Source organism: Aotus nancymaae, unplaced genomic scaffold, assembly GCF_030222135.1.
Source record: "Aotus nancymaae isolate 86718 unplaced genomic scaffold, 86718_ANA_hifiasm-v0.15.2.pri h1tg000021l, whole genome shotgun sequence".
Lineage (NCBI taxonomy): Eukaryota > Metazoa > Chordata > Mammalia > Primates > Aotidae > Aotus > Aotus nancymaae.
Window position 1 is genome coordinate 1,387,835 of NW_026988433.1, and position 18,843 is coordinate 1,406,677.

Below are 18,843 nucleotides of genomic sequence, written 5' to 3' on the forward strand. Positions count from 1 at the left end.
GAACCTGTCTCAAAAAAACACCCCTAAAAGAAAACCAAACCAAATGAAACCCCACCCAACCCAACCCATATTCTGGATTTATAGACTGACTGGGTTGATAATGACGACTACAAAAGTGCCCAGCAACTGTACACACATTCACCTACCACTGAGTCCCTAGTGAATCACTGTTCACCACTCGCAGAGTCAGGTTTGTAGGCTGAGTTCTGTCTAGGCAGCTCAGCACTCAGCACTGCAGCGAGTCTCACCCTTCACTTCTCTCGTGTGACCTGTGAGCACCTGGTGAGAATGCCAGCAGGCCACGCGAGTCTGACATCCGAGTGTGCTGGCTGGCTGTCAGGACACTGCTCCTTCCAGATGCAGTCACTGTCTGCTCCCGGGAGGTCTCTCTTAAAGCAAAGATTAATTTGAAGGCAAAGCAAGGGCTCTTCCATTGAGATAGAAGGAATTAACTTCTGACCACGCCCTTCACACACCAAAGGTGACAGTGAATTTCCGACGTGAAATTACATGTTTAAGGGATGGATTCTAACATTTTAATTTTCATCAGATTTTATTAGTGTAGACATGAATGCTCAGTGTGGGATCCTAAGGAAGAAAATGTAATTGATAAACAGCGAGTTGTGCATGAAACATTTGCTAGTATCTATCTACTTTACAGCTCCTTTGCTGATTTTTCTGTTTTAAGAAAAGAGATCACATCTTGTCAACGGAGGGAACTGTGGTCCTAGGCTAGTCACAGTAGGGTCTTCTGGCCCAGGGTGCTGTGGGGGACCTGCTTTGGCTCTGTCTAGCACGTGCCTTGTGGCTGGGCAGTGTGGGTGATGGCTGGGGCCATCTGTCCCAGGAGCAGGAAGGTCCCAGTGTGTGGCTGACCCTGGCAATGCAAGGCTCGTCCTCTGGAAGGCTCTGGGACCCCGAGTGTCCTGACCCTCACGCGCTTAGCAGCACTGTGTTGGGAAACCCCAGGCTACGATGTGCAACGCCCCGTCCTTCCGTGTGGCTCCCGACCCAGACACCGTCCACCCACACAGCCAGGAGGCCACGTGAACTCCATGTGGGGACAGGAAACGAGAGCTCCTCGCGCTTGGAGAGTGGAAACACACAGCCGCCCCATGCCAGGCACTGGGGGGACATCAGTGGGTGAGAACCGGAGGTGGCGCTCATGAGATGGGCGGGGCCAAGAGGATGGATGGTGGATGTATTTCCTGAAGTGAGAAGTGGAACCAGGCACAAGTGCCAGGCACCACGCTGGGGCTTCCACTGGATAAACGTGAATGCCAGCCTCCCTCCCTCCCCTCTCCAACCAAGTCAGGTTCTCCTAGTGGTCAAGAGGTAAGGGATGAATGCTCCTTGCCCTGTAGGCCCCAACAGGATTCTGTGGCCTCTCCTGGGAGCTCCAGCCTGGGCCATGGTCACCGTCACACAGCACACAGGCAACCACGGTAACCGTCCTCGAGACCAGGAGGCTTCAGGACCGGAAGGTTGCGTTCTCTTTCTGTTTGTGCCTTCTCATCCTCTCTGCCAGCAGGTGGAGGGGCAGCAGCTGTGTGTGGACCCAGTCGAGGTACTGGCGCAGTGGAAAGCTGGACAGAAGCCAGGCCGTGCAGAGCCCCTGTGGGCATGCAGGTGTGACCCTGTCCACCAGGCACAGGAGCTCAGCGTGATCAAGTGTCAATAGTGATGGCAATGCCACGGGAAGTTGGGGGGGACTCGGCACATCCCTCTGGTCATCCACAGCTCTGCTCACAAACACATATTGGACCTTCAGACGCCCTTTCCGCCCAGGGAACCCTGGCCTGCATCTGGCACCTGCACGCATGCCCAGTGGCCTACCTGGAGCGGGTCCGCTTCCTGCTGGCTCCGGGGCTGCTGCTCACGCGGTAGGCAGTGGGCACACTCCTCTCTTCCCTCCGCCTCTCAGGGGAGTGGGCTCTCCTCCGAGGGGACCGGGAGCGGGACCTGGACAGAGGAGGAGGCAGCGTTCAGCTCTGCAGCCTGGCTGGCGGGATGTGTACCACTTCCTACTGCCCTGGCAGAGACTGAGCCCTATCTGCAGAGCCTGCAGGGTGCTCTGAAGGGTGGTGCTTGTGCAGACCCCGAGGCTTCAGAGAACCCCTGCCAAGCTTCGCTACTCTACCGACAACCGGAACCCCGACTCCCATTTTAGAGACAGAGACGGTCTCTCCCGTTCCACACACTTATCACACCAAGGATCAACTTTTAACCAATACACAACTGACTTGAGGCTGGAGCTACGTGCTGCTGCTTCAAACGGTCACTGGCAACCAATTCTCCACGAGCCCTGGCCGATGACGCGATTTATGACCACCTCAGGCTCGTTTCTCTTCCTTCCTCCTGCCCTGGCCCATTTTATCTCCCTATAAACTTCAGCTGATCGATGTCTCTACCAACATTAGGTAAGAAAAGGCAGTTAAATTCCAGTGAGTCCTGTCTACCTGTCTGAACAGCGGCAATGAGAAACTGAACGGTAATGAAGCTAGAGGCCTACCTGGAAATTTCTCTTGCTCACACTGATCTTACGGCCTCTCAGCACAGGTCATCAGCAACAGGCTGCGGGGCCCTGGCATGAAGCCTGAAACCTTGAATCCAACTCAGAAATGCCAGTCTGACGACAGTTTCAGCTAACTTAAGTTTACGAGATTTCACCGATGCAAAGCCATCCATTAACACAGATTCCTCCTCCTCATGTGTCTGGAAAGGACTCATCCCTTTCCTGCGGTGACATAATCCACACATACAGCCATGAAGACCGAAACCTGCGCCCCTTCAGGGGTGACGCTCCTTAGTGGAGGCCCCTGAGCCATGAGTTTGGGGCCTTCATTTTGGTTCTTTGCTCACTCAGTAAAGCTACTGTTTGGGGAAGACTTGCAGTGAGCAGACATCTGGAAAAAAACACCATTTATTTCTGTTTTGTTTCCACGACAACTCATTCAAACACAATGTAAAGAAGAGCGCTTTGATTTTGCCATTTGAAAAACGTCGACACTGAATCATTTTCATGACAAGAAACCGCAAACACCACAGGCTGTGCTTCTGCAGATCAGCTGGGGATCACTGAGCTCCCCGCGTCCTGGAAAGCCTGGAGTGGCTGCCCTTTAACTAATGGTTTTGATTTTTTTCCAGACCTTTCCTAAGGTTTACAGAACAGATGATAAAGGAAGATCAGTTAGACACCTTGACGTTTTACCAGGTTTTCCCTCAAAAGAGCTCGCAGAGTCAGATCTGGTGGCAGTCGAGGCTGCCTGGTAACTTCGTGGCTTGGCTGCCGCTGTCACAGGATGCGCTGCTCTGACAGGGCTCCGCACACAGCGTCCCTGGGGAGGCTGTGGCTCTGTGACACGGAGGCACAGCCAGAATAAAAGGCGCTGGGCTGGGTGCTACCACAACTCTTAAAAAAAGCTCTGCTTAATCAAAGCTACAGAAGCTACAGCAGCTAGGGAATGCTTACTTAGGCTTAGAATTCTACAGTAAACTCAATCATCAGGAAAAACAAGTTAGTTTTTAAGACCTGCACATTTGTAACTTTGAAATACAATAGATTTCGTAGTGGCTATTAGTAACGGGCTTCTTTAAAGGGAAGTGGCTACTGTCAGCAGATTTTCATGTTATCTGGGGAAAATGCCCATCTCAGAATTAGGGGCTACATACCATTAGACAATTCTTTAAGTTTTACTTGAGTTAAAGAAGCTTTAATGCTTTTTATTCTGTTAATTAAGCTTCTCATATTGATACCACAACACAGTGCAAGAAACAAGAATTCCATTTTGTAAGCAAATAATCCGTATCATGTGACCAGAGGCCTTCTTAAAGATGCAGTGCTCTGCGTTAGACACTTCCAAGCATCATGTGACTCATGGTTTTTTTTCCTAAAAAAGCATAATGGTTTGCTTTCAAATAAAGACATAATGAGACTTTTCTCAATGATGAAACTCTAGAAATCTTATCTGAATGACAGTGGTCACATCTATAAATAGCCTCTTTCTCCAGCATTTAACCATTTCATCTACTCCACTTCCTCCATTCACCTCCCCAGCCCCGGCCTTTCAGTCACAGAATCGTCTGTGCAGATGACTCAGCAGCAAAGATCTGGCTCTGGCACAGCTGAACTACCAGCAGGCTCCCGAGGTCGAATTTTTCTCAAGTTTAAACTGTGGATCCGACTTCAGGTGCAATTCCTCCTGGTCCGGAGCCCGGTGACGGCTGCTGCAGCTCCTCCTCCTTCCCACCCTCTGGTCTCATCTGTGTTTGGCTACGATTCACTTTGATTCACTTTGCAAGGGATGGAACAGTGGTCCTCACCTCAGCGACCAACACTACGGCTCGGGGAACTGCAAACATCTGTTTTCCCCTTTAAGGAGCAGGATTAGGAGATGAGTCATCGCTTTCACTGATTTGCTACAGAATTTATCATGGGAAAAAGGGACAGTGAGGAGTCTCAACTTTCAACCTGAAGTAGAATCCCAATGTCCCTTCTGAACGCTAAACAAGACTCCTTAGAAAAGTCTTCCGAATCCCCAGTCTCCCCCACCAACCCAAGTACTTAGGGACTAATTTCTACAAAGAAATATATTTTTATCATATAGAAATATCTAGAACTCCCACAAGCCCAGGGTAACCATGAAGATGCGTTTAGATACCTAAATGAACACAAGAGACCATCTTAGCAAAAGTTTTAAAAATAAAGTAAACTTAGTTTCAAGCTTATACTTAATTTTTGGTGGTAAATGAACTGCATGGGTACTTCTTCCTTCCATTAAGATAAAGAACCAGATGCGATATACAAATACAAATGAAAATACAAAACAAGCCAATAGAAGTCTTTTGCTTTAACCTTTTTTTTTTTTGAGACTGAGTCTTGCTCTGTTGCCCAGGCTGGAGTGCAGTTGCTCAATCTCAGCTCACTGCAACCTCCGCTTCCTGGGTTCAAGTGATTCTCCTGACTCAGCCTCCCAAGTAGCTGGGATTACAGGCACATGCCACCACGCCTGGCTGATTTTTCTATTTTTAGTAGAGATGGGGTTTCACCATGTTGGCCAGACTAGTCTTAACTCCTGACCTCAGGTGATCCACTGGCCTCGGCCTCCTAAAGTGCCGGGATTATAGGCGTGAGCCACCGTGCCTGGCCTCAATGTTGAGTTAAAAGACACTAAATACTACCTTGTCATAATCAGTATACTTTCTGAGAAGTGACATAGTGATTTTCCAAAACTAAAGATTTTTTCCATGACTAAGTTACCGTTGGAGATCCAGAGTCACCTGTAACTTGGACATACTGAATCAATGGGCCTTCACCCACAGGAACGGTACAGACATGACATCCATGTTCACTGTGCTGTAAGAAGGCGCTCTAGTCTCAATCTGTATTTCACATAGAACTCTCGTAATTTAGTATATAAAGCAAGATGCATTCCATGTAGCATCCTGCCACAATTAGAAATACTAACAACTGCGGTATTCCACTGCGGGCTGGCAGCAGTCATTAAGAACGATCAATCAGGTCTGTTCAGGCCCAGGTGACATGTCCAATCCATTCTGAGTGGAGGCTGCATTTTTTAACAGTTTATTCTATCTGATGACAAAAGCATTAGCAGTTTCAATATTTTGGTGAAAATTTAGTTATCTTTTATACTCCAATAATTTATATTACTGAGGAGACCACCATCTCCTCCCATTTATAACTTGCATTTTAGAGCCACTTGGATCCCTGGAAATGATTATTGCTGGCAGAGCTTGGATGGAGGAGGTATATTTGCAGCCAGTTTAGAAAAATGCAATCCTACTCAATAAAACATGCATTCCCTGTTCCCAGAAGAGCTGAGGCAGAATTCCACAAAAAAGGTCATGGTGAGAAACCACCAGCTTATTATTATTTTTTTGTAGAGAATATGTTGATTAGGCTAGATTGGAACTCCTGGGCTCAAGGGACCCTCCTGCCTCTGCCTCCCTAGCAGCTGGGGCTTCACCAGCTTGTTGAACTTATGTCCTCGGGCTCTGGAGCCCACGACACCACCGGCCTCTGCACCCAGCTATGCCCTTGGCCCTGTGGAGGGGAACCACTGCCAGGGGCCGGCACCCACGGCAGAACTTGCTAGACAATCCCAGAGTTGGAAGATTTTGTTTGATAATATTCTTCTTTTTATTTTATAATAAAGTTGGACTTTGCCTTCACATTTTGAATAAGTTGCAAAATCAAATGCTTTTTAATCAGTTATTTACAATTAACTATCTTCTCAGCCATTGAGATTAATGAAAAATTTGAGTGTTCTGAAAACATTTTACTCTGTTGTAAAATATTTTAAATGTAGGTCGAATTAAAATTGGTAGTCTACCATCGCAGTAGAAACCATGCTCAGATAATTTTTACCTTAATTTTTTCTTTTAACTGAAAGTCATAAACTAATGAGTAGGATTTTGCTTCTTGGACTTGTCAGCACTGAATAAATCTATTCTAAAATCAATCATTCAAATAATATGCCAAATGACTTTTTCTACTATAGACTAGTCAACAGAATCCAAGTGTTAGTGAAGCATTTCAGTTCTGAATGTAATGATCTGGGAAAAGCTGACGGCCACGATACCACCTGTTCTTACAAACAGACAGAACACCCGGAAGCATCAGGCATCTGTATCTGCTGTGTGCACAAAAACTCCCCACAGTAAAGCTGAGCTAATTTCTTACACTAAAGAAACATCGTGAACAGTCCTTACAATGATCGGTCCCCAAGGCTTGGGATTTAGGAAGGAATTATACTTTCTTTTGTTTGAGCCTATAGAAAAGGAAAATCGGGAAGAATTTTACTGAATATAGTTCCTAGGAGGACTTGTTATGCCTATCTTCAGCTATGTAATGTCATTTTCAAAAGGGAAATTTTTAATTTTAATCTTCATTTAATTGCATTTAGAGGCAGGGTCTCGCTCTGTCATCCAGGCTGGAGTACAGTGGCGTGATCATAGCTCACTGTAGCCTCAAATTCCCGAGCTCAAGCGATCCGATCCTCCCACCTCAGACTCTATGCATTAGCTCAGGAGTTCGAAGTATGCACTGCCATGCCTGGCTAATTTAAAAAAATATTTTGTAAAAAAAATACATATATATATTTTGTAGACACAGGTTTTCACTATGTTGCCAAAGCTAGTCTTGAACTCCTGGTCTATAAATAATCCTCTCATCTTGGCGTCCCAAAGCACTGGGATTACAAGTGTGGGCCATTGTGCCTGGCTTCAAATGAGAAAATTTTAAAAGGCTTTGATATAATAATAGCAGTTCCTGGGAGCCTTTAAAAATTGAAGATATGTTAGCAAAACTGTTCATTGGATTAGAAAATGGCAACGGTTTTTGTGTCTATGTGTGTTTAAGGGTATGAAATGATGAAACGTTTAAAACACAGAAATGCACAGTGAAAGATCAAACTGATTTATCATGGAGTCAAATCCAATTTTACTGGCGAGAAGTGAGTGTAAATGCTTGCCAAACCTTGTGTTGGCCAGGGTAAAAATTAGGAAAGCAGGCTGGGCGTGGTGGCTCACGCCTGTAATCCCAGCACTTTGGGAGGCCAACACGGGTGGATCACCTGAGGTCAGGAGTTGGAGACCAGCCTGGCCAACATGGTGAAACCCTGTCTCTACTAAAAATATAAAATTAGCTGACAATGAGGCAGGAGAATCGCTAGAACACGGGAGGCAGAGGTTGCAGTGAGCCAAGATCACACCACTGCACTCCAGCCTGGGCAACAAGAGCAGAAACTCCGCCCCCCACCCCCCACACGCAAAGCATATTGTTTTCAGGATATATTCAGAAAGGCAAATGTGTAAAACTATACTTAAAAAGCCCATAAAGCACCCAAGGCATGTGTATTTTTCCTATGGAAACATAAGAGCTAAATGGATTCTAGAAGAAAAACTAGATGAGCACAGTCAGAGAGCTGCGCTAGAGAAGCTGCGGGGAGAAGAGCCAGCCCCCGTTCAGCAACAAACCCGAGGCCCAACGGGCCCTGAGAGCAGGGCGAGCGCTGCGACCTCCTGAGGCCGGACGCTGCTTCGTCTTCAAACGCTTGTTCTCACCAGGAAGTGTTCTGTGACTGAAATGTTTTCATGTTTTTAATTTCTGCTGCCAGAAATGCTAACCTGCTTTCTGGAAAACTGACTCATCAAGAAGGCCTTTGGTTAACAGTGACTTCGGAGGGAGGCCGGAGAGGAAACACTGCACTGGTGCTGCGCTCTGCACACACGCTCACTCACCGGTGCCGCACTCCACACACACTCACTGCACACACGCTCACCGGTGCCGCACTCCACACACTGCACACACTACACACATGCTCTGCACACACACTCACCGGAGCCGCACTCCACACATACTCTGCACACATGCTCACCGTTGCCACACTCCACACACACTGCACACACGCTCACTCACCAGTGCCGCACTCCACACACACTGCATACACGCTCACTCTCCGGTGCCGCACTCCACACTCACTGCACACACACTCCCGGTGCCGCACTCCACACACACACTGCACACACACTGCACACACGCTCTGCACACACGCTCACTCACCGGTGCCACACTGCACACACTGCACACACGCTCACTCACTGGTGCCACACACTCACCCTGCACACACTGCACACACTGAACACACGCTCTCACCGGAGCCGCACTGCACACACACTGCACACACACTCACTCACCGGTGCCGCACTCCACACACACTGCACACTGTGCACACATGCTCACTCACTGGTGCCGCACTCCACACACACTCACTCTGTACACACTACACACATGCTCTGCACACACGCTCACTCACCAGTGCCGCACTCCACACATGCCGCACTCCACACATGCTGCACTGCACACACGCTCTCACTGGAGCTGCACTCCACACACACTCAGCACACACTGCACACACGCTCACTCACTGGTGCCGCACTCCACGCACACTCTGCACACACTGCACACACGCTCACTCACTGGTGCTGCACTCCACACACTCTGCACACACGCTCACTCACCGGTGCCGCACTCCACACACACTGCACACTGTGCACACACGCTCACTCACTGGTGCCGCACTCCACACACACTGCACACTGTGCACACACGCTCACTCACTGGTGCCGCACTCCACACACACTGCACACTGTGCACACACGCTCACTCACTGGTGCCGCACTCCACACACACTGCACACTGTGCACACATGCTCACTCACTGGTGCCGCACTCCACACACACTGCACACTGTGCACACACGCTCACTCACTGGTGCCACACTCCACACACACTGCACACATGCTCTGCACACACGCTCACTCACTGGTGCTGCACTCCACACACACTCTGCACACACTGCACACACGCTCACTCACTGGTGCTGCACTCCACACACACACTGCACACACGCTCACTCACCAGAGCTGCACTCCACACATACTCTGCACACATGCTCACCGTTGCCACACTCCACACACACTGCATACACGCTCACTCACCAGTGCCGCACTCCACACACACTGCACACACGCTCACTCACCGGTGCCACACTACACACACGCTCACTCTGCACATACGCTCACTCATTGGCGCCGCACTCCACACACTGCACACACACTGCACACATGCTCACTCTGTACACTGCACACACGCTCACTCTACACATACTGCACACACGCTCACCAGTGCCGCACCACACACTGCACACACGCTCACCGGTGCCACACTGCACACTCATTGCACACATGCTCACTGCACATATGCTCACTGCACACACGCTCACTCATTGGTGCCACATTGCACACACTGCACACATGCTCACCGGTGCCACATTGCACACTGCATATACACTCACTGCACACACACTGTACACACGCTCTACACACTCCACATGCTCACTCACTGGTGCCATACTCTGCACACACACTGACTCTGCACACATTGCACACAAGCTCACTCTGCACACACCACACACGCTCACTCACCGGTGCTGCACTCTGCACACACTGCACACATGCTCACACACCGGTGCTGCACTCTGCACACACTGCACACACGCTCACTCACCGGTGCTGCACTCTGCACACACTGCACACATGCTCACTTGCCGGTGCTGCACTCTGCACACACTGCACACATGCTCACTCACTGGTGCTGCACTCTGCACACACTGCACACATGCTCACTCACTGGTGCTGCACTGCACACACGCTCACTGGGGCCACACTCTGCACACTGTACACACGCTCACTCTGCACACACCACACACGCTCACTCACCGGTGCTGCACTCTGCACACACTGCACACATGCTCACACACCGGTGCTGCACTCTGCACACACTGCACACACGCTCACTCACCGGTGCTGCACTCTGCACACACTGCACACATGCTCACTTGCCGGTGCTGCACTCTGCACACACTGCACACATGCTCACTCACTGGTGCTGCACTCTGCACACACTGCACACATGCTCACTCACTGGTGCTGCACTGCACACACGCTCACTGGGGCCGCACTCTGCACACTGTACACACGCTCACTCATTGGCACCGCACTCTGCACACATACTCCGCACACACGCTCACTAACCGGTGCCACACTCTGCACACTCACTGCACACGCTCACTCATTGGTGCCCTACTCTACACACACTGCACACATGCTCACCAGTGCCACACTCTGCACACACTCGTGGGTGCTCTGCAGAGAATCCAAATCCAGACATTTGAGAGAAATTAGCATGGGAAACTTCACTCATACAAATAAAACAAAAGACTCCCCAGCCCACCACCCTGTGAATCTTTCACACAATCAGCGAATGTGCTCGGCTTGCTTCCAGTACCCGTTAAAATGTAAATAAATCAATTTTTAAAAACCTGGCAGTTGATGGGCTCTGAAAAGTTAAGTGGAGGCCGGGCACAGTGGCTCATGCCTGTAATCCCAGCACTCTGGGAGGTTGAGAGGCCAAGGCAGGTGGATCACCTGAGGTCAGGAGTTCGTGACCAGCCTGGCCAACGTGGTGAAACCCACCTCTACTAAAAATACAAAAATTAGCTGGGTGTGGTGGTGGGCGCCTGTAATCCTAGCTGCTCAGAAGGCTGAGGCAGGAGAATTGCTTGAACCTGGGAGGCGGAGGTTGCAGTGAGCCAAGATCATACCACTGCACTCCAGCCTAGGCAACAAGAACAAAACTCTGACTGAAAAAGGGAAGAAAACAAACAAAATCTTAAAAAGATCTTACTTGGACTGGCAGGGCACACAGATGCATGCACGTGCACACAGGGGTCTGCTTAATAAAAGCAGCACTGATTTTCAGCTTTCTACCTAATGCTACTGAGCATCCGGTGAAGGACACGGGGTCACAAGGGCACCAGAGGTGCTGCCCTGCACACCTACCTTGACCGCCGCACCGTCCGATAGGCACTGGGAAGAGAATGCTTTGCTTTTGAGTGCGACCTGGACCTGGACTTGGATGACGAATGGTACTTGGGAGAACGCGACCTTGTTCGAGATCTTTTCTTGTGCTTTTTCTTTTTCTTTTCTTTCTCTTCTTCTCTCGGTGGATCTTTGCTTTTGCTCGAAGGCCTATCGGGTGGTTTAACTTCTAAAGTAGGCAGAGGTCTGCCTCCAGTCAGTAGAGGGCAGGGTGTAGCACTGGATTCCTGAGAATAGAAGGAAAATCTGGGTATTAACAGGGAAAACAGGGTATTTAAAAGGATGTCTATTTATAAAATTTCAACTTTGGGCCCCTCACACCAACAAACACAGCAACCATCCCTCAGAAAGACTTGTCTCCTCCTGTGGCCATCCAGAGTGACCTCCTTGTCACCTCCCTGGATGCAAAAGGAGAAAGTAGACCCTCTGGTCCCCACACCTTTCCACAGGCAGCACTCCCTTCCCAGCCCTCGGGTTCTGGTCCGCAGAGCCAAAAAGAGGATCACAGCATTAGAGATGCTATGTTGGAAGCAAATACATTCCTTTTGAGTAGTCTGAACTATCAGAGGAGAGATTCTTCAAACCTCCAATATTAGGTTGTTAAATGAATCTCTGTACTACTCTGACAATAATTTTTAAAGAAGGTCTAAACTAAAGGGTGTTACCCTTAGATGTTTGAAAAGCTCTCCATCTGAGTGTCATATACACACAGAAGAGCACACGAATCTTAAATGCACTGACACATTTTCACCCCAGGCGTGGAGGAAGCAGATCAGGAGACAGCACCCTTCAAAAGCGCAGGCTGCAGCACTCCTCTTTCCCTAGAAAGGTCACTCCTCAATTCACTTTGAGGGAATTTTAAACTAGAGCCACTAGACATTTCACATCTTGAAGACACCGTGAAAAATCTGTAATTCATCATTTAGTGCCTCGAAGAAATTCAGGCTAGCAACAAATTTGCTATGTTGGCCAGGCTGGTCTCAAACTCCCGGCCTCAAGTGATCTGCACGCCTCAGCTTCCCCAGCTGCTCCCCGGGGAGAGAGCTCCAGCCCAGCCCGAGGAACAGTGTGCGCAGGACGGCATCTGTGAAAGGAAAACTGCCATGGGGCTTCCCTTCCTTCTTTCCTCTCCTGAGGTCGGCTGTGGTGAGGCCCACTGGATAAGGGAAACACTGCAGAAATAATTCTACACTTGTGCTTCTTACTTTGGTGGAGACAAAAAGCAATTCAGGGACGCCCTGCTGGGGCAGGCCCCAACTTAAGATGAGATTCCACTGGAGCTGGGTGCTTTATGATGGCACTGTGATTCCTCAGCCCTCTGCTCAGCCTCCTAGCTGTTTCCCTTCACACAGTGCTCTCTCATGCTCCCCTACTGTGGGTGTGCTGGGGCAGGAGGGCGGGGGGTGAATTCCTCCTCTGATGGGATCTGATGACCAAGTTCATCTTTTTTTTTTTTTTTTACCAATACCAATAAGATTTTATTGGACTATGGAATGTAAACAAATGTTTCAAATAAACAATCTAACCTTATAAAAATGTATGGCATTATTAAATAGTTAATAAAGAAATCCTAAAGGGTGACGTGGTAGACACCTCTAGTTCTAGCCTAGGTATGTGAAGTCCCCAGAGCTGTCACACGGCCCTGCAGCTGGGGTGAGGAGACTGCCCGCAAACCACGTTGGTGCTGAGTCCCCAAAATGAAATCAGCCCTGTTTCTGTTAGACAAACTCTAGCTTTCTCTGCTAACATGAAGGTTAGCACAATGGATCCAACACTTGCTCCAGGAGCCCCACTTTCCTCCCCAAGCCCCTTGTCTATTCTTCTCAGTTGCTTATCAGATGACCCTGCCCACACAACTCTAGTACCTGAATGGAAGACAGACTTATCTTTGCCACCACATAAATGGACCACGTATCAGAACTTACAAATGCATATTATCCTGATTACAGTGGGAAACTGCATCTCATAGGGATAAAAGGAAGTGGGAGAAAGTTACTTTTTTCGGTCTTTTGTGAAAAAATTCTAATGGGATGTTTTCCTCTCTCACCTTGCCTGAAGACTGACTTTCCAGCTTTAGTTATGGTTGTGAACAAAAAGGTCTCTGTTTCAGAGACGTGCATTAAAAAAGGTGCACACACAGGGATGTGCTGGGCAGTGGTGAAGTTCTCCTTATGAGGCTGCCAAAAAAAAGAAAAAGCAACAGAAAAACAGCAACAAGATTTCATGGTTACGCAAATCAACAAAGCTTATAGTGAGCTCCAAGTTGTGCACTTAGCATGGAACTTTTGATGACACCGATGGACCAGTTCATGGCATTGCAAGGTTTCATGATCCCTCCCGACATCAAAGAGGACTGTTGTGAAAGTGACTGCAGTCTGCTCCCAAATGAATCCACCTGGAGGAAAACTGCGCGGATGAGGTGCCTTTCCTGGAGAGCTCATGTCATAAAAAATACATAAAACATGAATTTGTAAAGAGCTTAAAAAAATACTGTCACTGTTTTAATATCTCGTTTTCACAAATGAGGCTGGTGTGTCAGTATAGACTGCTGACATTTCGCTAAAACTTGAGCCTGAATTTCACTAAAGGAAACCCAGACCATAATGGAACAGACAGGAAGTCAGACACTCAGACACAATGGAACAGACAGGAAGTCAGACACTCAGACACAATGGAACAGACAGGAAGTCAGACACTCAGACACAATGGAACAGACAGGAAGTCAGACACTCAGACACAATGGAACAGACAGGAAGTCAGACACTCAGACACAATGGCATAGATAGGAAGTCAGACATGCAGAGCTTGTTGACTGAATGGGTTAATTCCACAGTGGTGCCCCGTTAAACAAAGGCAAACGTACAACTCCCAGTCTCTGTCTCCATGCATTCCAGAGGCAGAGCTCCTTTAGATCCTGAACTAGGTGTATCCCATGCTGCCGCAGTGACAGCTCCCTGGAGATGAGCACTGGGGAATTTCTTTCTTGCTTTTTGACAGACTTTCAGGTCTTTACTCTTCTTTGCATTTAGAAGGAATGATGAGAATTTCTTTTTATCACACTGTAGTTTTCCTTCAAGGTTTGTGTTTGGTTGGTTGGTTTTATCGGCGAGCATCAATGCTGCATTACCCATCGCTTTGCAGTCTTCACGGTGCTGCCGTGAGACCACTGGAAAGCACAGCATTGTCTGCACCAGGCTGGGACTGCTCTTTCACCACAGGGTAGAAGTAAGGGTGCTCCATGGCCTCTTTGGCAGTCAGTCTCTGTTGATGGTCGTATCGCAGAAGTTTGTCCAGAAGATCTAGTGCCTCAGGGCTGACAAGATGTCTGTTCTCACTATGGATAAAGTTTTCCCAGCGTCTCCTTGAATGTTGTCCCAGGATACCGTTGAAGTGTGGATCTAGGTCTATGTGATACTTCTTCAGATACCCACACAGCTCCTCTGTACCCAGAACCTTGGCAATGCGAACAAGCTGGTCACAGTTGTCCTGTCCATGGAAGAAGGGTTCCCTTCGAAAGGTGATGCTCACCAACATGCAGCCCAAACGCCACATGTCCAAGCTATAATCATACATCTGAGAGTCCACAAGGAGTTCTGGTCCCTTGAAGTACCTTGAGGCTACACGAACATTGTACTCCTGAGCAGGATGACAGAATTCTGCCAGACCCCCATCTATCAGTCACAGCTTTTTCTGTTGGTGATCTATCATGACATTGTGAGGTTTCACATCCCTGTGCGTGATTCCCTTGCTGTGGCAGGAATCCAGAGCTTTAAGTAGTTCATACATATAAAACCGGGTATCAAAGTCTGTCAGGATCTGGTAGAGTTGCTTAAAATCTGTATTACTGATATAGTCAAATACCAAAGCTGGTGTCTTTGACACAGGATCCTTTACAGTGTCAATCAGCTTAATGATATTTTTCCACCACGAAGGTTCTCCAGAATCTTAACCCCTCGTTTTATCTTCTTTTTCTTCACTGGCTTGAGGATTTTTACAACCACTCTCTCATTGTTGGTGATGTTAATGGCCTCAAATACTTCACTATATTTTCCCCGACCCAGTTTTCGAACCAGTTGGTGATCATCTTGATTGCCCCAGATCGGGACCTGAGACTCGCAGTCCCAGTACTCGCGGCTCCTCAGGTTGTTCACCTCGGCGTAGACCTGGGCCCTGCTGCCCGTGGCCGGGCCGGGCATGGCAGGTGGGACCGGGGGCGGTGTGGGGCGCAGAGGGTGGCGGCGGCAGAGGTGCGGCGGGCAGAGGCGGTGGCATGCGGAGGAGGTGGAGGCGGCGGCGGCGGCGGCAGCGGTGCAGCGGAGAAGAAGTGGCCAAGTTCATCTTTAAGCCTCTGCCTAAATTATCTCCAGGGACATTTTGGCAAAAAAATCTGTTTTACTGTGGGACAGTTCTTATCGAAAAGGTCTTTCTTATTTAAAATTCTGCAAGTGTAACAATATTTTTCAGGTCAAACTTTTAAAATATTTTTTGTTTTGCTGTGATGTCTTGCTCTGTCACTTGGGGTGGAGCGCAGTGGTGTGATCTCAGCTCACTGCAACCTCAGCCTCCTGGCCTCAAGTGATTTTTGTGCCTCAGCCTCCTGAGTAGCTGTGATGACAGGCGTGTGCCACCATGCCCAGCTAATTTTTTTGTACTTTTAGTAGAGAAAGGGTTTTGCTACGTTGGCCAGGCTGGTCTCAAACTCCTGGCCTCAAGTGATCTGCGTACCTCAGCCTCCCAAAATGCAGAGATTACGGGTGTGAACCACTGAGCCCAGCTACAATATTTTATTGCTAACGTAATATATATATATTTTTTGAGGCAGAGTTTCACCCTTGTTGCCCAGGCTGGAGTGCAATGGCGTGATCTCCACCACAACCTCTGCCTCCTGGGTTCAAGTGATTCTCCCGCCTCAGACTCCCAAGTAGCTGGGATTACAGGGATGAGTGATCACGCCCAGCCTGCTAACGTAATTCTAACACACAAACATCGGATGAGAAATCAAGCTCTGTATCTAAGAACACGTATTCCACTCTGGCATTAGTCAAGATTTGCCCATAAGCAATGCTAAATGATCCTTTAAGTTAAAAATACAATAAATAAAAGGTAGTAAGCTTTACAACTGTAGAGGTTCAGCATCCTAGCTATGGACTCTCCCACACACACCGAAAGGGAGAGGCTTCCATTCTGCAAAGAGCAAAGAACACAGGTCTGTGAGCTGAGCACACCCTCTGAGGCGAGCTCTGGGCAGGCAGCAGAGAAATCGGCAGAGGCACTAAAAAATCCCAATATCCATAGACTCTAAGTCAGAAGGACACGCTGCGCAGAAAGCAAGCTGGCCCCGGGGAGGAAAGACGCCACTGGGAACCTCAGCACAGGCACCTGTGAGTGTTCGGGGACATCAGAGCTGCTGCAGGTCCTTTCTGAAACAAGGCCTGGGATTTCCCCAGGAAAACAAAGAGAAAGATCAGGACAGGGAGGGCGGAGACACACACTCCACCCGGAGTAAGGAGTCTTTTCTGTGGCGAGAAGGAAACGCGTCACTGCTGTCATTTTCTGGTGAAGAACTCCCCTCGTTTATTCTTTCCATGCTCACAAAATCACTGCACTAATTTGGTGTGTGATTGATAACACGCTGCATCAAAACAGAGGGAGATGGAAAAGCCGGTCACCGGCAAAGGTCCCTGAAAGACGAAACCAAACGGGTGTGAGACGCCGCCTGAGGCACGGTCAGGAGCAACAGGAGTGCGCGGAGGCAGCTCAGCAGCTGAGTTTCTATTCGTATTTCTACTGTCAACTTGATGATTTATCTTTTTTTTTGCCTTTATCCTAACTAACGCCTGTCATTAATAACGCTTATCTTACCACTGTGGTTAAAGTTCCGGGCTCCATTTTGAAGCAAGGGGACAATGTGAATTGACACTTTCAAATGTCACTTGTAATCAAGTCCAGGTCTATTTATTCCAACAACATGACCATCCTTCACCATAAAGGTGAAAACTGGAAGTGCTGTGGCCTCTGCCAGGCTGAATTAAGATGGTTCATTATGTTGGCATTACTGCTTTTTTCAGCTTAAAGTGCTAAAAGTGTACACGCACTGATGCCAAACACAGCTTCCCAGGAACCACAGCTGCCTTTGAGATGCAATTTTAACATTCCAGCAAAAATGATCAAAACTGAAGTCATGTCTGAGCATGGGGGCAGACATGGTGGTTAAGGCAGAGCCTGGGAAAAAGCAAAGAGCTTCCGTTTATGAGAGCATTACAAGCTTACCGCCCACCACTTCCCTAATGCTGAAGACAACACTGATCAGTCCTCCTTTATCACAGTGAAGTGTGTGGCAACAAAGCAGCACATGAACCAGCAACGATTATTTCCTGCTGTGGCAAAACGAATTGCTCAAAAGCAGACCGACTTTATATCTGATTGTATTTGAAAAATAAAAGAAATCTTATTTGTGGAGGGCACTACATTAACGATGAAATGGGCCAATCCCACGGATGGATGGTGAACACCACGGTGGCGCTCTCCACCCCTTCACCAGCCCCACCGCTTCCTATTTCCGCCGCCCTACCCAGTCCTGCCCAGGTGCGCCCCCAACCCCTGCCTCCCCTCTGCCCCAGCCCCCCAGCAGCAGCAGCCACGCCCTTTCAGTGGAAATGCTGCTCTCGTCCTGTGGGTCTCTCGTGCTCACTTATTCTGGCGTCCCAGGCTCTCCACAACTGGCCTCCCACTGTCATTCCCGTCCTGCCTGAGAACACGTCTTCCCGAATGGGCCCACCTGTCCTTTACCACTTGTGGGTCTTTGGCCCCCATGGGCCCTCACTATTCTGTAAGCTCCTCAAGGCCCCGCCTAAGCCCCAGGTCCCAGAGCCACCGCTCTCCTCCCGGCTGGGCTGTCCTCAGCACCTCACACAGCACAGAGATTCAGCAAACACTGGCTGTTTTCTGTTCCTATCTCCTTTTCACACTTTTGTTGGAATTGTAAACTTGGCAGGATCAGTAACTTGAAAAAATTTGTGGGCTGGATGCAGTGGCTCACGCCCGTCACCCCAGCATCTTGGGAGGCCAAGGTGGGATAACTGTTTGAGGCCAGGAGTTCAAGAGCAGTCTGGGCAATACAGCAAAACTTCATCTCTACCAAAAATACAAAAATATTTAGCTGGGTGTGGTGGCAAGTACATGCAAGTCCCAGCTACTATGGAGGCTGAGGTAGGAGGACTCTTGAGCCCGGGAGGTCAAGGCTGCTGTGAGCTGTGACGGTACCACTGCACTCCAGCCTGGGCCACAGAGTGAGGCTCTCTCAAAAAGAAGAAGAAAAACTCGGTGGAATCTAAGAAATCATCCCGCAGTTTGTTGCTACTATGTAAATGACTGTAAGGGG

General features: G+C 48.8%; 1 protein-coding gene and 1 pseudogene across 1 annotated transcript in view; both read right to left on the bottom strand.

Moving 5' to 3' along the window:
* SFSWAP (splicing factor SWAP) overlaps nucleotides 1–18,843 on the bottom strand; it is a 97,848-nt gene that overhangs the window by 9,847 nt on the left and 69,158 nt on the right. The window contains 4 exon segments of the mRNA XM_064379541.1: nucleotides 1,837–1,962; nucleotides 3,199–3,299; nucleotides 3,301–3,355; nucleotides 11,424–11,689. Coding sequence (XP_064235611.1) covers nucleotides 1,837–1,962; nucleotides 3,199–3,299; nucleotides 3,301–3,355; nucleotides 11,424–11,689 — 548 coding nt within the window.
* Nucleotides 14,243–15,658, bottom strand: LOC105705168 (casein kinase II subunit alpha'-like; annotated as a pseudogene).